Genomic DNA, 23,402 nt, shown 5'->3' on the forward strand with positions numbered 1-23,402 from the left:
TTTGCACATTATGAACTTGTGCATTTTTGTTGTGTTGTCCCTCAGCTCCTCTGAAATAATTAAAGTCAGTATATTCTTCTGAAAATCTGGAATTCTTTCCAAGTGTATTGCTGAGTCACCCATGGATTTGTCAGAATGGAACTTTTTCAAGATGCAAACCTTGTGAGGGAAAGAAGATTCAAAATAATGCAAACCAAACTGCTGAAGCATTCAAGAAAAAGTAGAAAAATTAGACAATATGAAACCATTATCAATCTATTTACATTACAAATAATCTCTACCAAGATGAACTTACTGTTTGCTGCACTGAATCCATCGGTCTCCATCTTTTCCACAGTTTCCCTTTGTTGTGCCTTCTGTATTAAGCTTTTCATAACAAAATTTGTCAGATCCTGAAGACTCTATTGATGAAGAAAAAAGAAACGTGCTTTCCACTGGCAACATGACAGCTTTGAAACCTGCATAATTTATTGCAGCAGTTCTCTGTAATTTTTTTAGTACAAAACATCAATCTAAACACACATGTATGTGTAGAGACCACATTTTCCAGTCACTACAGTAGGAAACCACCAGGCTAAACTGAAATATCGACTGATGGCTTTTTTAACTAATGCTCAATAATTCAAAATTTGCTCTGAACTTCTAAAAATGTAGCCTCCACAGTGCCTGAATTTTCTTCTGCATATGAAATTTATCTGTGGTCTAATTTTGTTAACTTCATAACAGTTGTACATAGAGTTAAATCTAGTTGTTTTCACTGATGTCATTCCTGATCTGCATTTCAGAAGATCAAAGATTTTATATATGACATTTATGATAAGCATATGTTCTGACATCAACTCTATGCTTATTTTATTCTATTTTTCAGGTGTTGATAGCAAAACCAAAGTTGAACAGCCAAAGTGTAATTTCTACTTATTTTTAGGAGTAAAAATCTGAACAAATATGTTTTCAAACCCACAATTATTTACTAAGAAGCTCATTTGTTTTTTCTAAAAATAAATTAAAAAAAAAGAACAAAGAAACCCACAACAATATATAGAGGAAGGTACAATAATAAAGATAAGTAAGACAGAGTAGTTTCAGTGGCAGTTATAATTAGACAAAATGCCCAAGAAAACATTAACTGCCAGAGTACAGGAGACCCTGGTAGTTTGGCTCTGCTGAATTGTCTCAAAGTCATTACACAGAACATTCACCCCCTCTAGACTTAAATCTGTACTATGCATATTTAACAATGTACTAATTTTCCTGACTTGTAGGATGTTACAGCAAAGAGAGGCAAGGTGGAGCAGCATGAACCATTGCTGGGATAATGGGATTGACAACTGTCATTTAAAAACACTCAAAATATTTGTTTTTGAACTGTACCCAAAAAATCCTCAAACCCCCCTCACCCTGGTAACATTTGCTGCCCTACCTAAGTCTGCAGCCACATCACATCAGAACAGTCTCACTGACACCACTCCCAGACAGAATTTCACCTGGCAATCAAGCCACAGTTTCCCACTGCAGTCTACTCACTCGACTGATCAGAAGACTTTAACTTAGAATGACAAGAACAAAAAATAAAAATACTGAAAATACAAAACAAAAGCAGGAATGAACCAGAAATAAAATACATTTAAGGTAGTTAAAGTCAACCTACTAGATCCCCAGATATATTTGCACTGATTATCTCTTGTCTTGCATTCACCATTATAGCAACGACCCTAAACAAAACACAAGATGTTAGCAATGAGAACTGAACACTACTTCATCTCCTTCCCCTCCCATGACAAATGTCTCATTTTGACTCTTCACACACATGTTGGGATCTATAACAGTTTCCATGGATTTGGGTAGATGGAGTACACATTTTGGCCCAGATTCCCAAAGCCAGTTGGTGTCCAATACATACTGACATTTCAGCAGTTGCTTTATATTTCCCCTTTACACAGTTATAAAGAAGTTATTAATGTGGAGGTAATAAAAGATCTACACGTAAAATGTAGAGATACCAAGTGGATTTTATTTAAAGTAGAATTCTGGACTATTCATAGTGTGCATAAAGCACAAGCAACATTGATGCTGAAAGGATAAAATTTATGAAGAAATATGGAATACAGAATTTGAAAAAAAAAAAAAAAACAACTCCAAAACAAAAATGTGTATTTGGTTGGTTTCTATATGCTGATGTGCAATTTTAAACATAGCATACCTGATTAGAATCACAGGCATACCCATCTTGTTTATGAAGATTCGGTGGACACTGAAAAAAATTAAGATTTTTTTACTGTTATGTGTCCTGTAATAATACATCACAGTATAACATATGGAATTTTCCTGGGTTTAAGACAACCACACAACATATAAAAGGGGTAGAGAACATAACTGGTGCTGCAATCTTTATAGTTACAAATACAAACGAAAATAATCAACATCTTGAGCCATGAAATACACGGTTCCAGTCTAACTTTGCATATTCTAAGTAAAAATTAAGGAGTTGAGGAAAAATGGAAACAGGGTGTTCAGTAACAGGACATTTGGTAGCTAATACTGGGGCCGTGTCTGTAATGCTGCCACTGCCTTCATTTCAGCTCCACTACAAAAGTAAGCAAGCACCTAGTTATAGCCTAGGTGCCTATTGCTTACAGAGATTTGGGGGGTTTTATGATATTATTTCTTGTGTTCTCTTGGCATTGGAAACTTTTTTGGTCCAGAAGCCTTAGACTACTAAAGCTAGGAGCAAACCATTCTCGAAGTTTTTCCTCATCTAAAATGGGCCTGTGAAAATTTGGAAAGGGTATGCTGCTGCCATGTGCCATATTAGCCAGTACTCTGAGGGCAGCCTTCTAGCTTGAGAAAGCCCTTCTCCCTCCCATTAAGAATGCTCTACCTACAGAATAAAAGATTTACAATAAAATACCAGTAATAGCTACTTATCTGGAAGTATGGGTGCCCCAGATGATAAAATAAAAAAAGGTACTGTAATTTATTGGCATCTACAATTACAGCCAGTGCCCGAAGAGAATGTGATCCATCCTGAATCTTATTTCTCCAAAGCTAAGAGCTTGATGCAGCAGATGACTGCACCAGTTATGAAATTCTCATATAAACTTGAAGTTCATATAAATAGAATAAATATATAAATACTCAGTATTGGAAAGGTGCATGTATCACCTAAAGTATCAAAGTTGCTGTGAAAACAGAAAATGTGCAGAATGTTGAGTGTTTAAAAGAATTCAAGTTAAAACATGTTGGTTGCTGTTTATTCCTTAGCTTCTGAGTATTAGCGAACTGTTTGCAGGAGAAATGCATAATAAGATCCACAACTTTTAAAATTCTCATACATGTGCACACCCTTAAAAAACGTAACACTTCATACAAGTCTTAGGGGCAGCAACTGAGGGAGTTGGGGTTGTTTATCCTGGAGAAGAGGAGGCTTGCAAGGACCCTCTTACTCCCTACAACTACCTGAAAGGAGGTTGTAGCCAGATGAGGGTTGGTTTCTTCTCCTTGGGTAACAAGGGACAGGATGAGAGGAAACTGCCTTAAGTTGCACCAGGGGAGGTTTAGATCGGATATTAGGAAAAATTTCTTCACTGAAAGGGTTGTCAAGCATTGGAACTGCCCAGAGAAGTGGTAGAATCACCATCCCTGGAGGTATTTAAAAGACACGTAGATGTGGCACTCAGGAACGTGGTTTAGTGGTGGACTGGGCAGAGCTGAGTAATGCCTGCACTCGATGACCTTAAAGGTTTTTTCCAACCTAAACAATTCTATGCTTCTATACTCAATTAGCTGTAATTTTCTACATCTAAATTTTTAACTATTTTATTTCATAAAATCTTACTGTTACCTTTGAATACATTCAAATTTGAAGTATATTTGTATTATTTAAGTTACAGACCAGGCAAAGAGTAAAGGAGGATGTCTGAGAAATATTATACACAAAACCCCATGAGCAGTAAAAAAAACAAATAAACCTACAGAAGTCTTATTATGAGTCCACTTAGATTATTTTTGTGAGTTTACAATAGTTCATTCTTATGTTTAAAATTTTTTGTTAGTATTAAGAAATACTCACCCACACACCCCATCATTTTGAGTATATGAATGTGCAGTTTGTTAATCCAATTTTCCTCTTGAACGAACACAAAAAAGAGTACAAACAAGCATCAACATGTGTAAGCAGAGAAGGGTTCTGCACACATACCTGTCCAGAATCCCCAGTGCAGAACTCTGCAATATCACATTCATTCACTGCATATCGACAGTCGTAACCTCGTGGGAAAAACTAGAAAATGAAAAATACAGTTCAGGACTAAGATTATATCCACACAAGCTGTTCCTTTTCATTCATAAAATGCACTCGGAACTTTAACAGGCTGCACGTGACCATGGACAACCGAAAAGAACAATAGATATAAGGCAGCAACACTCACAAGACATGATGTATTACAGCAGGGTCCATCACTACAATGAGCTCCATTAGAAAGAGAGCACTTCTTACAACAGTCTGCATAGCATTCCTGAAGAAAATATTAAGCAAAAGTTTGTTTTTTCATTTTCAGCTAGTTTTTTCTTCCTAATCTTTCCAACAAACTATTACATAGCAGCCAACAAAAGATTCAGTTTAGCACTGATGACCTGAAATTATCAGCTGGAAGAAAACTTTCCAATACTCAAGTACTGAAGTAAAGGGATAATATAATGCTATAGCAACATGGAGATTTACATCTTCTGAAGCCTCTTCATAGGTGTGGAACAGCTGTGCCAAATGCATGCTGCTTAATCATATTCAAGGCAGAAAAAAATGATTAAGAAAACTAATTATGGATACAATTATATTTAAATACTAGAGCTAGGATTCAAATCTACAGGGTAGATTTTTGCAGAAACGTTATTGGAATATTCCTAGAATAGAGAAGAAAACAACAGTTTACTTGTTCTGTCCAAACACAGGCACCTATCTCCAAAGTATCAATATGGAGTCTCCTACTCCAGACACATTATCTAGGAAAAGTAAAGGGATAAATCACTTCTACATTGCAAATCAAAAACTGCTGGGAAACAGCTGCATCTTGTCATTAGTATGACAGGAACAGTTTTGAGGACACTCTCCATCTTTGCACTCATTCTCATTTAGAAAAATGTTTTCAGATGGTGCTTTAATGAAATTGTTCCCAAAAAATAAGAAAAACAAATATTCATAACCTTTCCCCCCCTCCCTTACCAATCACTTAGTTTATCTTAGTATATTTTGTAAGAAAGACTTGTGGAGTAATATATCTCAACTTGCCATTCGGAAACCGCAATCACATTCTTCTCCTGCTTCTACATATCCATTTCCACACTCTGTGGTCTCAAAGAGCTGAAAGAAAAAAGCCCCCACCCCAAAGTAAGAATGAAACTAGTGTCAAATGATTTTTCTGTCACACACAACCCATTTCTGTGGTGCTACAGACACATGCTGTCACGTGCCGTGCTTTGGCAATGGGAAAGGCAGCGTGTTTTTCAAGTGCTGCTATTCAGAATTGATCAGACATGAAAGATGTACAGCTAAATCACATGGGTGCTAGTTCTCTTTAGGACAATACTGATCTCAGGAAATGAAGATAAACAGAGAGACACTACAATGACACACAAGGGGACAATATCTGAACTTCATTCCTGTTCTATATACTTCCAGTTCTCTGACAATTCCCTCAAGAAATTAGTCTGCAATATCATGTCTGGGATCTACTCAGGTACCCATCCTTGCTCATGCAATTAGCTACTGTCTATTCCTGTGCACCATGTTTGTGCATGAAAATAACAACCATTAAAAAACACCGCCAAAAAGAAGTTCTATGTGCCTTATTAGTAAGTTATATGCAACCACATACAGATACTAAACAGTTAATCCTAGGACCAGACATATACAATACAGATAAATTCTACAGTTCAGGATGATATAGGTTCTATACTGATTTCACATATCATAATTCTGATTAAAGGTATTTTTCAGTCTTGTCAAAGACATAATTTTGAAAAAAGCTTGTCTGTTATCAATCATAATTCTGCTTTAAAGCAATAGTAAAAGTAAGAATATACAGAATCTCCAATTAAACTGGGATATTAGTAGCAGAAACACATTCACTAGAACATGGTTGAAATGAGAAGTTAAAAGTTAAGTTAAAATGAGAACAGATAAATCTACAGCTAGATAAGAGTGAAAGATGCAAGTAAATTTTCTTTCTAGTGGAAGGAAGCTGTTGAGGATCATGCAGATATGAAACATAACATATAATACAAGTGATACATAAACTTGGATGGAATTCTTCTTTGGAGGACTTGGGGGGTGGGGGGGCAGAGGGGAATCATAATGCTTAATAAAAAACAAATACAACATTATACTTTTGTTGCATAAACCACATACATAATCAATAGCACCTACAATTTTGTGTACCAAAAGCAAAACTATACTGAAGCAATACCCATATGTACTCTTCTTCAGTAGCAATGTTGTCATGATTAAAAAACCACTGAAATCTCTCATTCTTTCCCCCTCCATAAGCCACTGTTTCTACTACACTTCAGAGGAAACAGCAAGAGCTCTTACTCCAAAACTGAAATTCAGTTCTCTGTCAAACAAGAAAATTACAGAACACAAGCATGCACACACAAATTTCCTGTGGCATTAATCAGGAACCATCTAATGTTCATATACATGTCAGAACATAACTTAGGTTGTAATTTAAAGAAGTGACTGCTTAACAAGAACTATGTTTTGTTTACCTAAGAATTAAACACACTATTTTGAGCCTTAACTCCTAACCTCCAAATAACAGGATTCTAAACATTGTATGATTATTTTTTTCCCCAAAGCACTTCAAAGCTGTAAAACACTGACACAGGTAATGTATAAAGACCATTACCCTGGGAGCATACTCCCCAAAGTAAATCAGGTTTTTATTCTGTATAGAGTTGACAACTTCTTCACATTACTTTGCTAGATAACTACCATTAAAAAATGAAGCTGTGTTTTAATATTTCCCTACTTACTACTCCTTCCTGTAAAAATTCTTACATTCTTATTCTATAAGCAAAGATTGCTACCCTGGAAAAGATTAAAAACACTCAAACAAGTCAAACTGATTTTAGTTAATCATGCAAGGTGATGGTCTACCAAGGGATACAGGACAGTAAACAGAACAGCCTAATAGCCTCATGAGATACTAAATTCTACAAGGACAGCAAGTTTGACACCATGATTAAATAGAATATTAATGCTTTGGATTGCTCTTACTTGGCAAAAAGAGTCACATGGAATATTTTTATACTACTCCGCTTTAGAAGGATGTCATGCTAACATTGCCTTAGAAAAAAACTATGACCTTGCTAAGTTTTTAGGTGAAAAAAAGCATTGGATGGTACAAGGAAACAGTTATGAATTACAGGGTTTGCTAGATGTACAGCTGAAATGAAATGAAGGTAAGTTAACTTTGAAAACAACCATGAGCTACTACTATCTACATGAAATGAGCTATGGATTGATTTTTATTTCCTAATGTGGTAATTTTCAATCTTTTTAACAACCTCAGGCAAAAAGTCCAAGAATTGAGTGTATGTGAAGCATATACTATGACCTCACTTCTGGATTTATTTTGCACTGCTTCCAGCTTAATAAGTAGTGCATTTATGCTGATGGGGATTTAGCTAGCTGTGAAAAATCAACTGCAATATTTGTCATTATTTCACCATGAAGAATTGATGGAAAACAAGTTGTGTTCCTCTCAACATTATTTTTAAATGCTAAAGGAATGAACAGGCAGCTAATTACAAACAACCTAGAGAAATTACCCACATAGACGTCTGAATAAACTTTAGAACAGACGTATATTAGTGAAATTATTACATTTTCACTGCAATGTTTGGCAGACGTGCTGACTACCAACCAATTTCTTACCTTTGTTGGCCTGTTAAAAAGACAGGCACCTCCCCCACGAAGTAAAAATTCTTTGTATTCTGCAATGCTGCATTTGGAGAATTTCCTGGAATGGTATACCCTAAAATGGCAAAGAATTAGCTGAGTAAATGACTTCAAACACCACCAGCTACTGGAAGGGGGTAATTTACATTTAATACTGTAAATCCCAGTTTCTTACAACCACTGTGTGCAACAGTATGACAGCTCAGTCTTATTCTCAAACAATAAAATCAGAACAAAAGAAAAAGTTTTAAAACACTTTGCATTTTTATATATCTACTTTATGGGTGTAAAGTATATAAAACTGTAGTCTTCTAATCTTCTCAATAAGGTGAAACCACACTCTCATGATAGCTGCTATGCATCTTGTCGATTGCATGCACAATCCAGTGTCCCCTTGTGTTTGTTTTTAGCATCTATAAGATGCTATAGCAAGAAGTTTCACAGATTATTTACAGACTGGTAGAAGAATAATTTCATTCCATTTTTTAATGTCATATTTGCTAATCTCATTTCACGTCTCCCTAGTTCTTAACTGGAAGAAATAGTAATCACTTGTTCATGACGTTACAGACTTCTCTCACATTTCCTCACTTCCATCTTTTTCCCAGACTAATGAAAACGTACTTTATTAGTAATTTCTCACACAGAAACAGTCTGATATTTGTATTAGTCATGTTTTGAGACCTAGGAATAAGATCTATTCACACTGTTAAAGATGAGGGTAGCCATGCCATAAGGAGGTTCTTTATCCCTTTCCTAGCTGCTCACTGCTACCAAGCTGCCATATCCCTACTGAATTGTTCTATATATAAAAAACGCCTTCTGAAGCCCCAGTGATGTGGTTAAGTGAAAAGGTTTGAAACTGCAGCTAATTATTCGCTCATTTCATTAGTCAGTCCTTTTTCAGCTCCTGGGTGACTATTTGCTCCTGGCATTTTTGTATACTGTTACCTTCTCTATGGTAGAATATCTTCTCTAGTGCTACTGAAGTATCAGCTCAAGGCTGATACTTAGATTCACCATGGGAAGGAAGCCGGTATCTATTCTGATCAATGCCTTACTTAGGATACCAGAAGTAAACTTATGGAATGATTTTCTGTTGCGTTCATGCAGTGGTTGACAGTTGCAAGTCTACAGGGAAGCCACCCAGTTATTCTCCTGAAGGACCAATTTCCAAATACCATATGAAGAAACTAAGCTCCTTCTATCTTATTTGTAGATAGTTTTCTCCCTGATTTTTTCAGTCAAGCTTCCATAGTGAGAACGATTCTGCCAGGAAGTGATTTATAAGACTCAAAATCCTATGTTTCAAAAGTTACCCTTTTCTAATCAATTAGAGTATAGAGAAAAGAATCTTTGGCAGTGTGTGAGGGTAGAGGGCAATGAAATTCCTCCCATAGAGATGTGCTTCCCCCTCAGAGTTCACTGACCATTTAGCTAAGGTTGAGTTCCAACTGCTTCTAGTTTTTCACTTATTAGCATTAAAACACATGGATAAAACCCAATATATAAATATTTCTGTCATAATGTAAACTATGAACTCATTCCAGAGTCCTCAATTACTGACATTTATGACATACCCTGTTTCCTCCATGATGCAACCACCCCAGGAGTCAGTGCAGTCACACTCTTCTCAGACAAGACCAAAATACAACAGAAAAGGAAAGAAGTTATAAACATGCTTACAATAAATATAAAGTACTTACTATAAAAATGGACCTTGACTAATTATACAAAGATCAGATGGTTGCTTGGCTGTACAAACTTTAGCCCCAAGAAGGAAACCAGCCCACTTCAAGACATACTAATATACTTAATAAATGTGATACTTTCAAATTACCATATGTGCATCCTCTTAGTCTCAGCACGAAGTTTCAGGCAGTACAGAAAGCTAAAAATAGCTGGCAATGTTCTTCCCTACATGCTCTCAAAACAGGCAGCACAAGGCTGTGTGCAGTACACTTAGTATTGAAGATTTAAAATATTCGCATTTCCTCCTCCCTAAAAACTATGCAGAATACCCTGAAAGAGAATTGTTCCTGGACAGGCCAGTTCTTCTTAATAAGAGAATTATTAATAGTAATACGTGAAACAGCCAATCAAACATTCATTGGAAAAAGTAGTTGAATGAAAATGGATTTACAGTTTACTTACAGCTATAGCATGTAAGTCAACAGTGACCAAATTCATAACATAAAAGTAAAGGATCAACACCTTATGGTTGGTAAAACAGAAGTTACAAACTACTCATAAAATTATCTACCAAAGAAGTAATATTTTCAAAAAGAAACGTTCTGTATTGTAATTGCTACTGGAAAACCACACTGCTTGTCCATGGGAAATATACAGATAATTTTTATGGTTATTTCTGCTCTATCCAGGTCTTTTACTAATCCTTCTCTATAAAGGACATCCAAATAAGGAAACTAAACTATCATATCAAAAACCTTTATCTTACAGTTAAAAACATGTTCTGATTTCCGAATTAAATGAGCTCTGTTTTACCTGTTATCAAAAACGATATAGAAAATGTCTTAGCAATTTGTCAGTTTACACAATTCAAAACCAATGCTTTACAAAACAACATTCCCTAAACATTGTTTTCTAATCCACAGATTTTCGAAGTGATTCCACAATGAAGTCAACTTTATAACTCATATTTTTGAAGAGGAAACAAAGAGAAAAGGTAGCCAAACTGCTCACAAAATGCAAGTAAAAAAACCCAACAATTTTCTTTAGCCTCAAAAAGGGCTTTGCAGCAGATTTTCTACTGACACTACATGTGTTAAGGCCACATAAATCTAATCAGGCTGTGAAGCAGCAAAATAACAAGTTGAGCAAACGTCACACTGGACTAGGTTACAGCTCCTTATCATTTCTTCAATTATAAGTCAGGTATTTTTGCATTTTAAGAAGTCAGTGATTGTGTAATAAGATTTACAGATTTCATTATGATAGAAAAGGAGTTCTAAATTAAATTAATGGCGTTTTTACCAATATACCTTTGAATGTTGGTTATGAATCTAACCACCTGACACAGGACATCACTGAGGTCATTGCCAAGTAAGTGCTAAAACTGTGTCTCTTATTTTGGTTAAACTCAAATCCTAGTGCATATATTTCCAAAAGCAGTAATTCTTGTTCTACAGTTACAGCAATTTTGGCATTTCTTTCAAACATTACAAAGGAAGAGTTTATATGCTTAGCTAAGAAGACAAAAGAAGACTCCGTGTCCATATACATACTCGGTTTCCTTGTAGCTGGGTCCCATTGTATTCCAAGGTTCTGAGCAAGACTTTGTGCTAGTTCCTGTGCCATGGGCAAAGGGAGGCCATACTGCATTTCAAGGGGAGCAAATTAAAAAAAAAAAAAAAAGAAAAAAAGAAAAAATTAATTATTGTAACAACACTACAGTGACTCATTCTGGCTTACCACGTACCTACTACTTCAGTAATTCAGTACTGTCAATCACAATTCTGTGTCCATACAAGGAAAATAAACTCAGTAAAGTTGAGTTTAACATAACAGAAAAAAATTTCCTCCCTTAACCTCAGGGAATCTCTCCCTGCTGGTTAACCTAAAGAAAGAAGTCTATTTGATACATATATATAAAATGCACTTTTGTATAGTATGATTAACCCATCTTAAAACAGGAGACTTTAATTATCAATTTAACATTACACTGAGATAAAATAATAATAATAATAATTAAAAACTCAATACACCAGGACAGTTTTTTTCTAGTTTCAATGTTAAAAAAATTCAGGAAGAATTACATATCACTGGCACCTCAGAAGACCAACCCTCTTACAGTGAGAGGACCCAAAAAATATTAAGTGCTGAGTTTCAAACACTCTGGAGATTTTTGGGTCTAAATTTCTGTCAAATATATTAAAAGCCAATTTAAATTCTTATTAAGACAATAATGCAGAGAGGAAAAATGCTTTTTAAAAAGAAAAGTACACTGAGTAGTAGTTTAATGATGATCAAGAAGGCTGGCTGTGAGAATCCTAACTTTTTAATATATAAATTATCTTTAAAGCCCTGAATACTGAAATACATAAACTCAGAAGTTACAATGTGCAGATTCTATTTTATTTCACCTTAGTAATGAAAAAAAAAATTACCTCATTTACTCCAACTCCTCTGGCCACAGAGCAAACCCCTCCAAAGTAACTTAAGCTGCTCCTTTTGTAATGAAATGTCACATTCCTTACAAAAAGATAGAAATGAAGAAAATATAACAAATTGACATTGGCACCAAGAGCTTATTTAAAGATCATACTCTCACACATACTATGATAGATTGCATGTAATACATCTTCTTGTAGCATCAAAAGCAACTGAAAGCTTACAAACAGAATACCAACACTGAAAGAGAAAGCTTTGAGAAAAATACTATTTTTATTTTGTAGAGTCAGAATCGGTCTTAACCCACAAACAAACCAAGCACAGAAAGCTAGAGTACCAGACTCCTAAGAAAATAAAATGATCACATTTCTTTTAAAAGTTAACAATATGCTCCAATTTATAATCTGTCAGGAAGGAATGCTGTTCTGAAATGTATCAGTGTTGAGAATTTTTTTAATTATGATCTTAATCCAAACCAATTCAAGTTCTAGTTTCAACTCCAAATGAAAACACTGAGAAGTATGCCTAAAGGGAAAGTAACTTAATACTGTTCTTTAACCCTGCCTACTTTCAATTATTGTTAATAAGCCCCAAATAATTTAGATATAATAATTAGTTAAGTAATCTGGAAGACCTAAATTATTTTATAAAATGCCTCTAAATTACTATGAATGATACCTATTTGAACTTCATAGTCGTAATAATAAATCTACACCGCCTACAAATGACCTACAGTGACCTTGCATGATCTACAAATGACCATAATCTTCTAAAATTATTGGTTTTTTAAATGACAGGATACTCCATACAGGTATATATTTACTTTTCAGAACATTCTGACAGCCATCAGAACTTTCAGACTGCAGCCTAAATAAACACTTACATCCAGGAGCCTTTACAGTAGTCAGAATCTCAGTAAGGGCTGAGGCTGACAGGCTCTTCTGGAAACGGTCTAGCTCAGCCCCCCTGCTCCATGGAGGCTCAGCTGGAACACGCTGCTCAGGACCGTGTTCCCCTGGCTTTGGAATATCTCCGAGCATAGACAGTCCACAGCCTCTCTAGAGCAGCCTGTTCCAGCATCTGACCACCCTCACAGTGAAATGGCGTTTTCCCTATGTTTAAATGGAATTTCCTGTATTTCAGGTTGTATTTGGTACCTTTCACCATGCACCACTGAGAAAAGCCTGTTTGCTCTCGCTGGCAAATTCCTCAGCAAGAAACATGATACGTGCATGAAAATCATTAAGAGTGCATGTCAGCAGCACTCTGCCTACGTTAACAAGAATGCAATTAGCACTGTGTTGTGATGCCTGTATTAGGGAAATCTGGAGGAAATTCTTCAACCCTTAATTTTATCCTCCTCTGCAGAAGATGAATTATAGGAGAATCCCGTGGAGGACATTTGTCACTTCATCCTCATAGTATGTCATGCTGCTGGGAGGTGGCTTAAGATCTTTATGCTGCTCAGGGGAACACACATTTCCTGCTCTTTGCTTACAATGCCGTGAAGCAAAAAAAATACTTGTTCAAGGTTGAAATTGTGCCTAATGATGCAAGTGGAATTTGCCCTCAAAATGCACTGTGTCTCAGAGAACAATTCATTCCAGTTCTAAAGGAGGAGATCTTCCACTAACAAATCATCTATGTAGCTACATGTGTGAATAAATACTAACTGGAATGCTCTTGTGGCAACACATAATGCTGTCAGCTCTGCCCTCTCCTGATCTTTATTGGGAAAGCAGTACATTACACACCTGATTAGCAAAGCTAGGTGTCCTTAAGGGCTCATCAGAAGACACTTCAAATATGTGACACTGTCTCCAGGTTTTAAAGACATTCAAATTTCATTATAGATGTACATCAACATGACCATGGCATATACCACACCTATTAAAAGCAGGCTAACGTTACATATGGATTAAGTTTCCTAAGTAAGGCAGATGTTGATTCATATAGTGAATATACTGAGCAAAAAAGTATGAAAGAAGAGACAAGCAGAGAGGAAAGTATATAAAACTGATATTCTAAGCCATCACACAATGGTACATACGAGAGCAGGTGCACAGCATCAGCGTGCTGTTTGATGTAGTGCTGTCGGTATTTGGAGAAATCGTGGAGCATCTGCAGAGGGTCCGGGTGAATATTAATGCGATCTCTGTCTGTCCAAGTTTCCACAGCAACAAGAACCACCCTGGTGTTCAGCTGTTCCTTGTATATCTGAGGGCAGAGACAGGACAGGCACAGGAGTAGAACACTGGGTCAAACATGCACAGTTAGCCAGTAAGAGTAAAGCGGAAGGACAAGAGGGATAAAGCAGGAGGAAAACATGGGGAAACAGTTAGCTGGAAATGCCTTGGATTTCCTAGAAGTTGATATTCTGATCAACTTAAATATTATATTTTAGAGGACAAGAACATCCCTTGGTGCTCTTTCTTTTTTTTTTAGCCCCTCCATTTTCTTTAAAATTCTCATGTCAAATAATTTTGCCACTGAGTTTTGCAGAAAACCCGTACAAAAATCAGCAAAGAAGAAATGTAAAGGTACACTGGGTGATCTCAAAGAAAAAAAAGGAAGATCTCAAAGACAAAGAATAGCCAAAGAAAATCCTTAAGTGGAGATTAAATAATTTCTCAGTACATCCAAAATTCAATTCACATAATGCTTGATTTCCATTTATATAGTATGATCGCTTAATACCACTCAAGCAATGTGAGGATTAAGTAAAAATATTAATTTTTCTATTAATTTTAATCTAACTGTAGTAATAGACAAGGAAACAACAATCAGGCCCTAAAAATAACAAAACAGTTTTAAAATAAGCTTTTTAACTTTGTGCATAATACTTGATTCTGACATAACACTGCTAGTCTCTTTAGGCTCAGGTAAAAAAACTGTCAAATTTTACTAAGGTTATGCAAAACTTTCAGATCTACAAAAGATGCATTCCTCATCCACCCTGACTAGAAAGCTAGTCTTTTTTATCAGGACAGCATTATCCTTATTAAAAAGTAAATGTATAATATTCATCTCGGGAAAAAAAAGACAATAAATGTAAGAGCAGGAGAGAGCAACCAGTTAAGCTCAATTTTGTCCAAGACCCTTGAAGGAAAAAAAATGCTTCAATCTGACGAAGGCAGTTGACAACATACACAGAAAATGGTATACAAAATGAGAAAAATCCATAAAATTAACCCCCCTGAAATTACATATGGGTCGATCAATAAAGACTTTACTTCTGCTTGCTGAGAGGAAAACTATTTCCTGAAGTAAACAGGAAGGAAAGAATGGAAGAGGGAGCAGAGAACCTGAAAGCCTCTGAAAGCCAGGATCCTTTTCCCAATAATAAATCAGTAAGAAATACAGCCCACTCCCTATGGACACAGGGGAATAACAAGGCAGAAATTTCTCCTCTTTTTCATGCTTTATTTAAAGAAAAGGCCATTAAGATGCCATTTTGGAAGATCTCTATAAGGGGACTGAATTCTACACTGGAGTGAAGTTGAATGTTTCTGCATACACACACATAGAGCAAATAAAAATGGAAAAGCAGATGGAATAGTCAGAGAAAGGAAAGACAGATGAAATAACTTTTGTTAAAATGCAGAAGAAATACAAAGAAGTAATGACCAGATGAGAAAAAATAAAAATGCCACCTTTTCCTTGGGAATATACAATATAAATTGAAGAAATATTATTTCAATTATTTACATTTTTACCTGCTCTAGTAACTTTTTTTTAGACTACTGGCATTTTCAGACCATTACAGAAAAATATTCCAAAACACTTCCCATATTTCATGTATTATAAATATATTCACCTGAATTTTCAACATACATACAGTATACTTTATATGTAAGATACTAAGAACAAAGACCCTATTGCTTCCTCTGAGCCAAACAAATTGTTGACAATGTTTTGCACTGAATCACATCACACGGTTCCATTGGCAGCAATCATGTCACATGGAAAAGGGACTCAGAGTCAGCATTTGGTAGCCTTTGTATTCATAATTACTAGAGAATCAATCCTGTTTTCAGCATAAACAGAGCTCTGAAATGTGTGGTCACTATATGTGTATCAAAAAGTGGGGAGAAAAGCAAATTTTACCACAAATATTACTTTTAGTTTATGTGCTGTATGCAACATTGTTCTAAATTTAGTCACAGATACAAGTATGGTACCTGTGTCACTTTCACCCATTTATAATGTACTACAGTGGGATTTTGTTTGTTAAGCTACAAATACAGATTTATCAAGGAGAATTTTTTACTGGCACTCTTTTTCTCCCAGTAGATATGTGTATTCTTTGTGGACTATACTCCCAGTTTCAAACACTTGTGGTTAGATTTGTTTCACAAATCTAAACTTGATTAAATATCATTCTTAACTGGTGACAGAAATCTCCTTTAAGTTTGAAATCACCTCTGCTAAGGGCAAACTCTGGCAGCTGCAAGCTTGAGAAAAAGGCCATGGAAAATCTGGTGGTTTCTTATACATTCACCCCAGGCTATTCTTCCACAGAGGAGCTGGAAATGCACTTTAAAATGTAATTTTCATAGCTGCTTTTTTTTTTTATCCTGATATTTGAAAATGTTAACTTTTTTACTAAACTAAAAGTCAGTGAATCAGTGTTCAGAGGAAACATGGATACTTACAGCATCTACAAGATTTACCACAGACTTTGCAAAATTGTTTGTGTATGCATTTGAAGAACGGTGCCTTTTGAACTAAAAGGAGAAAAGAAAGTAGAACACAGTAAGAAGTTAAATATTTATTACTAATTCTTTATTTTTACAGCATGAAAGGAAAATTAATATTTTAAAAAAGAGTAAAGGAAAACCTCAAAAAGCTTTTCAAATCATAGCCTACATCTCACATTCAAGAATCCCTGGAAAATAAAGGCAGCCATGTATGCTAGACAGCCTTTCACATCTGTAAAAGGAACACTTAGCCTCAAGAAATATCCTATTTATAAATAGAGTTCAAATGTTTGAGATAAAATTACAGATAAACATAAACATGAGCTCAAGATTGAGAGGATACTGTGCCCATTAAAAGTGTGCTTAACTTGTTAAGTTACCTATCAGACTGTACTAGACACATTCCATGACTATAAGACAGGAAGATGAAGCATTTACCACTTGTCCTCTGCACAGCTCTTTGCAAAGCCATGCTTTCTGCACAATAGCACAAGACTCTTATGACAAGTAGTATTAGTTGTACCAAAAGACAAAATGGAAGAGGGAGGGCACAGTAAAAGTAAATATGTAAATGTGAAAAGAGTTGAGCCGAATATCTTAAATTTTAACTTTAATTTTTTTTCTATTTTTATAGACTTAGATGAGGTGTATTAGAAGTTCTGCCTCCTAATTTCTGTGCATGTCATTACAATGGTTTCATGTCTTTTCTTATCCTGCCCCACAAGTCCCTTCTGTTCTTAGTCAAATTTTTTAGAGATGCAGCTATGGTATCTGAACATGAATCCATCGCTTTCAAGAAACTGTAAAATTATAAACCAAAACTACATTACACAATATGATTTGCAGACAGAAAAGTAAGTCTTTAAAATTTCACAGAAAAGGCACATAAAATTGCTTAGAACAAAGAGGGCAAAAAGTCTTCACAAAAAAACTTTTACTAATTTTAACTACTGGTTGAAAGCATCCAGTGAAGAACTACAAAACAGACAAATCCCCCATTTTCCAAAATTATTCTTTGTGTAAAGGTGAAAGTAACTATGTTTTTAAAATTAAATAATCTGTTTCTGAAATTGAAAGAAGAGGAGTCACCCACACAAACACACTATATTATTAGATGATAAATTTGCCATTCTGTTAAATTCAACTTATTTTTGCACAATCAACCTAGTTTTATAAGGATGAAATGCCATAGAAATAAAAAAAAAAGTTCATAAAACTTAATGGGGACACTCATTTGACTGCAGGAAGATAATTTTTTTTACAAATGCAGATATTCACTGTTAGGTTCCACAATGCTTCAGCACAACCATGGCAGGTTTTAACACCCAAAGATCCTACAACAGAGGTTTGCAGAGACCCATTCCCCTATAACTATTCTCAAAACAAAGCATTTTCAGGTACAGTGCTAGTAGATGCTTAGGATGTACACTGAGAGGAATGTACATATCACAAGTCTCTGCTCCCTAGGGAACCATGACAACGGGACAGTGGGAAAGGGCAGCTTTGGCTTTATGTTTTGAGCCAATCCCAAACCTTTCCAGGAGTGGAAAGGTAAAACAATATGCTTTGGAAAATGTTCTTGGTTTTTGTGAAAGTACTAAAATGCTAAAATCAATAGCAATAGACCACATAATATGTTTAAACACAGCTCCTAAACCACAAATTAATCTAAGCCAGTAAAAAGTGCAACAACCTAATTAAACATATTTAGTTGTGTCTTTATTGCTACAGGAAAGTAAAGTGTGAAAATACATAGTATTAACCACTTAACACAATGGTCAAAGAGGTTTAAGATACTTCTTCCAACACAGATGTTTGCTGCAGGGGAAACCTGCCCTCTCCTGGTAAGTAGAAAACCTTGAAAGTACATTTAGTGAGCTCCTGGACTGGCAAGCTGTGACGCTTAATTGTGAACGCTTTCTAAGTACATCCATTTTATTCCTTGAAAAGATTTATTATCTGCTTCTGAGTCACTGACAACTCTCGTGGTCAAAAATTCTAACAAATAAAGAGTGAGAGGAGACAACAGTTAGTGTCTGTAACCACTGTAGTGAACAGAGCAGTTGTCCTTTAAGTATGTCTGTAATACAAGAGGCCAGAGGAAACAGACTAGAAAGATTTTCTCTTGGTAAGGAACATCAACCACAGACACCAAACAAGACAACACAACAGCCATAACTTCATTTATTGTGCCCTGCTGCTGAACAACTAACACCTGAACACTCTTACAGTAGTTTTCTACCAGGTAGCTTTACAAATGAGAACAACTCAAGAAATTCTGTCCTACGCTTTCCACCCACTCAAATTCCCTCCACACTGTTAACCTCCAAACATAGGTTATGTTTGCCCAGACCACTTCTATGATTTATTAGACAGATGATGGAAGGGTATATTATCTTTCTATTCAGCACTAGAACACGTACAAATTACTGCATCCTGTTCTGATATTAGCTGCTTCTTACTCTTAAAAATTATTCTTCAGTGTTGGCAAAAGAGCCCAAAACAACATAAAGCATTGGGAAAACATGCAGTAGAGTGAGAGACACAGCAATCTCTTTACTTGCAAATAAAATAAACAAAAACTGTTTTATCAACAGAATTTGGTTTTTTTTAAAAAAAAGTCTTGCTCACACAAATGTCACTCTGCTTGACATTTTCCAGTCATCTTTCAAGAAAAAATGGGAAAAAAGTGGGCTTTCCTCCCCCTGCTCCTGGGATTTTTTTAATGACAACCACTTTCTCAATCAAACAAACAACTTATCCTGCACTTCATTATGAATCCTGTTCATAAACGCAGAATACCCAGGAAGAACAACCATGAGAGTTTTGTCTATATGTTTTGCTGCATTAAAATTTAAGTTAGTAAAACTAAACTCAAAATAACAAATTCTGACCTCTTTCTATATAACTTTAAAGATGTAATTTTAGAACATTTAGTGTGTTGGTTCTGGACACAAATGTTTTGTTGCTTTACTTCACTGGTTATGGGCATACTAAATTATCCATATGATACCAAGGTGTTTCAGATTTATTTTGCTGTAGAAAATCTTAGGCAACATTAAGCTTCATTAGGTATTATGGTCTATACTCTGCCTTACAGTACAGCTGTTAATAGCTGCTGATAAACAAAATATTGGACCCAAAAGTAGCTTATGCAGCACAATGCTGTGCATCAACCTACAAACTATCACCAAAAGGAAGATTATCCTTGAATTGATATACTTACCATTTTATGGTCATTGACTATCATGAGCTCCAGATATTTCATTTCTTCGAAGACACCACGAGATATCTGACAGATTAAAGAAACTGATTGAGAAATCATGAAGATGTAATGATTTTCATAAATAACTGCAGTTGATTTATATTATATATACATATTACATATATATGTGGGGAGGGTGTAAACCCGTAAAAAACTGGGTCAAACATTCAGCTAGGGTGAAGAAACAGTAACTTTGTGAGTTATGATAGACACTGGCTGAGAATCTGAGTCACATCATCAAGAACATTCAAAGTCTACTCTTTTTGGCTCAGTGCAGACACCACCACTTCTTCCATCCTCTTTTCATTATGTACTATTCATCACGGATTTAATGAGGAAGGAAGTTACTAAAAACAGATGCACCCTCAAAAATGTGGTGTGGATTGTGCAACTCAGTGAAGAAATACAGATTAATGTTCCTTAACTCAATTATTCCCCTAACTGACGCATATGCATGTGAAGTTCATGAGGACTGCCCACTTATGTTCTCTGAATAATCCAGTTCTGGGTGTCCTCGTTTGGACTTTTGATTTAACCGTGCTACTTAAGGAGCCAAATGACAACAAAGTCAGATATCCACAAAGTAGGCAAAAGTTCATTCAAAATTATTCTTTACCCTCAAGCAGACCCAAAATTTAAAATTCTAAACTCATTCTCACTACTAAATTTCCCCTGAATTGATGTATTGTTGTCACTTTAGAAAGTTTACCAACTATTTTCCAAATATTCTAATTTTAAAGAACGATTTTATTTTCTCACTTGATAATTTTATTATGTGACAATGTTAAGGTACTAAAAATATTAGTTTCCTAAAGTTTATGTTCTCTTGACATTAAAAACCACAGAAATTAGTGGGTTTGGTTTTATAAATGGTCTTAACTCAGGGTCACACTTTTACTCACTGCTCTCTTTCTTCTCTTTCTCCTCAGCCACTGAAGTTCAGACAGAAAGGGCCATTCAGAACTAGAGTCAGTCTCTGTACAAATTAAAATTTAAGAATTTCATGGCATTATTTTAAACTACTTAAGTACACTGAGCAAACCTAAAGTACATCATCAAAATGAGAACCATCTTTGCTATTGAAAGGTTCATTTTTTTAAATATATATCTCATATCAAAACTCAAGTAATTTAGAAATCTGATAGTTAAAGCATGCAAGGAGAGATAAAGAGATCATACCCTGGGCTTAGAATATATATATGTTTTCTTCCATCTTCTGTCCTCAAAAGCATTAATATCACTGAATAAATTTAGTGATTTGCAGAAGAAAGCTAAATACAGGTCTTGATGGATGAAAATCTTTCAGCTGCTTACTGAAAAATCTAAATTCCATTGTAATAATTGTGGGAAAAGTCAGGTTAGGATCTATTTTTCAAGCTTTTCTAAATAATCAGCAATTTTATGTACCCTGTTAGCCTAATTTTCAAATTTTTCAAGTTATATATACAATTATTTCCCATATTGAAAAACTCATAACATAAGCAAAAACATACCAAGGTCCTGCAACTGCTTGGAGGCTTGTGTTCCGTAAGTTCTTTGGATGATATGTGGCCTACTTTTACTTTCCTGATAAGAAAAATATGTGAAATTTTCTTCTAATTAATAATGTCAAGTGAAAGATGTGGCACTTCTTCCAGCATTTATCATTTTTATTGTTTTTTCAATAAAATCCAAGCAATCACAGTATCAATTTGGGATGGTACTAATTTGAAGCAATCTATTTGCAATCCTGAGCAAATCATGGAGCCCCTCTGCTTCAGCACATTTACTGGCCTACAAAACTGAAGTATCACAAATGTCTTTGAGATTACCTGAAAAAAAACCCTTAAAAGCCTTACTGTTAGAGAACACAGATCATTTATTCCAATAAATCAAATTAGAAAGTCTATATCTGGTTGAAATCTTCCTGCCACAGATGAAAAGCAAGTTATTACTATTTACGAAAAAATCCTATCTAATTGCAGCAAAATGCAAGAAACCAATCAATATGCTATCCTTAAAAGGACTATTTCACCCTGTTTTATTGTTGTGTACAACACTTAAAAAGGTTACAGCTTTTAATGCATATTTTCTTTAGAAGTCTGACATACTCCAAATTATTACATTTGAGTATCTACTCTAGAAAACAACTCTTTTCTTCCATAACACCTCCTTTGCAGAGCCTGTCAAAACAAGCAATTCTTTTCAAAGGGCAGGATGCAACTGTTCTGTAACTTTCCTAAGAAATACATAACTCATTGAAGGACAATGCTGCATATTTTTGCTGAATTTTGGGGGGAAGAGAGGGAGTTTTATATAGTATCTACTATAGTTAAGATTAATCAAGCTGAATACACTACACACTGAAGGCTGTGTCCAAGATACATATCTTGCATAGTGCAATCAAAAAATGAGCCTCTGAAAGCTCTCTGTAGCTGTATTATTTTATTTTCAGTAGTTTTGAGAAAAATATGCATCTCATCTGTCTTCTTATCATCTAGAATTCAACATGAATCCTCGACAGAGTTGGCAATTGGTATCTCACTTTCATAACCAGAACTTCTCCTACACTTAAAAAGTTTTACTGAAATACCACACTGAGAGAGAGATCCTGGTTTCGTTTGTTCACCCAAGCAAGAAAACAGTTTAGTCAAATTCTCTTCTTCCTACTATATGGATACTGCTGTATAAATACATTCTCCATGAATTTACTGTGTCTGTGTTGCCAGTTTTCACACTTAAAACCTTTATGAACATGTGCTACAGCAAACATAGACACATGGAATGGAATGTTGCTCCTGGGGAGACAGAGAAGTTTTTTAGGATGTAATATTTTCCTGTGTCTCCAAAGTTTCATTTATAGTCCAATAATTGAACATCCAATTGATACTGATTCCTCCAAATGTTGGTCCAGTTTATTTGCCAGTATAAGCCAGTGATTTTTGCAGATCTTTATTTGGACTGTAAGTTCAGCATTACAAGCACTAAAACTGGTTCTGCAGAGTTAATTATTTGTCATATACTGGTATGTAATAGAGCGAGACCAGCTTAAGAGCTGTGGTACAGCATCTGGAATACATTCTACAGACCAAGAAGGATAAAAACCTTAAGAATTCTCTGTCTTAATGTTGCAGAATCATTTCACTGAAAATAACTCAAATATTTGAATCATTCAAGAGGTAGAAATCTACCTAGTTTTACTACTGTCTATGAAACTGTGTCAGCTCTAACAGCTAAATTTTTAAGAACAGCTGTATTATAATATTTAATATGAAATACAAAAATAATAATAGCAAGATATTTGCATAAACGCAGTCCTACATGCTGATCCAGCATAGTCATGTATTTGAATATGCTATATCAGAATCAT

The 23,402-nt window shown here is 35.2% G+C and overlaps 1 protein-coding gene across 7 annotated transcripts in view; it reads right to left on the reverse strand.

Annotated features, from left to right (window-relative positions):
• ADAM23 (ADAM metallopeptidase domain 23) overlaps positions 1 to 23,402 on the reverse strand; it is a 72,508-nt gene that overhangs the window by 22,697 nt on the left and 26,409 nt on the right. For 5 of the 7 annotated variants that reach the window (XM_017834386.1, XM_017834369.1, XM_017834378.1 and 2 more), the window contains exons 7-21: positions 21,547 to 21,619; positions 20,956 to 21,029; positions 20,015 to 20,080; positions 16,744 to 16,815; positions 14,139 to 14,305; positions 12,085 to 12,169; positions 11,203 to 11,293; positions 9,538 to 9,586; positions 7,934 to 8,033; positions 5,285 to 5,356; positions 4,422 to 4,514; positions 4,199 to 4,279; positions 2,201 to 2,251; positions 1,649 to 1,712; positions 296 to 401 (exon numbers count right to left, since the gene is read on the reverse strand). In XM_017834386.1, coding sequence (XP_017689875.1) covers positions 296 to 401; positions 1,649 to 1,712; positions 2,201 to 2,251; positions 4,199 to 4,279; positions 4,422 to 4,514; positions 5,285 to 5,356; positions 7,934 to 8,033; positions 9,538 to 9,586; positions 11,203 to 11,293; positions 12,085 to 12,169; positions 14,139 to 14,305; positions 16,744 to 16,815; positions 20,015 to 20,080; positions 20,956 to 21,029; positions 21,547 to 21,619 — 1,244 coding nt within the window. The remainder of the gene's footprint in view (positions 1 to 295; positions 402 to 1,648; positions 1,713 to 2,200; positions 2,252 to 4,198; positions 4,280 to 4,421; positions 4,515 to 5,284; positions 5,357 to 7,933; positions 8,034 to 9,537; positions 9,587 to 11,202; positions 11,294 to 12,084; positions 12,170 to 14,138; positions 14,306 to 16,743; positions 16,816 to 20,014; positions 20,081 to 20,955; positions 21,030 to 21,546; positions 21,620 to 23,402) is intronic. The other 2 variants (XM_017834395.1, XM_017834402.1) reach the window with 1 other exon arrangement.

The sequence above is a fragment of the Lepidothrix coronata genome, unplaced genomic scaffold (genome assembly GCF_001604755.1).
Source record: "Lepidothrix coronata isolate B3197 unplaced genomic scaffold, Lepidothrix_coronata-1.0 Scaffold7, whole genome shotgun sequence".
Lineage (NCBI taxonomy): Eukaryota > Metazoa > Chordata > Aves > Passeriformes > Pipridae > Lepidothrix > Lepidothrix coronata.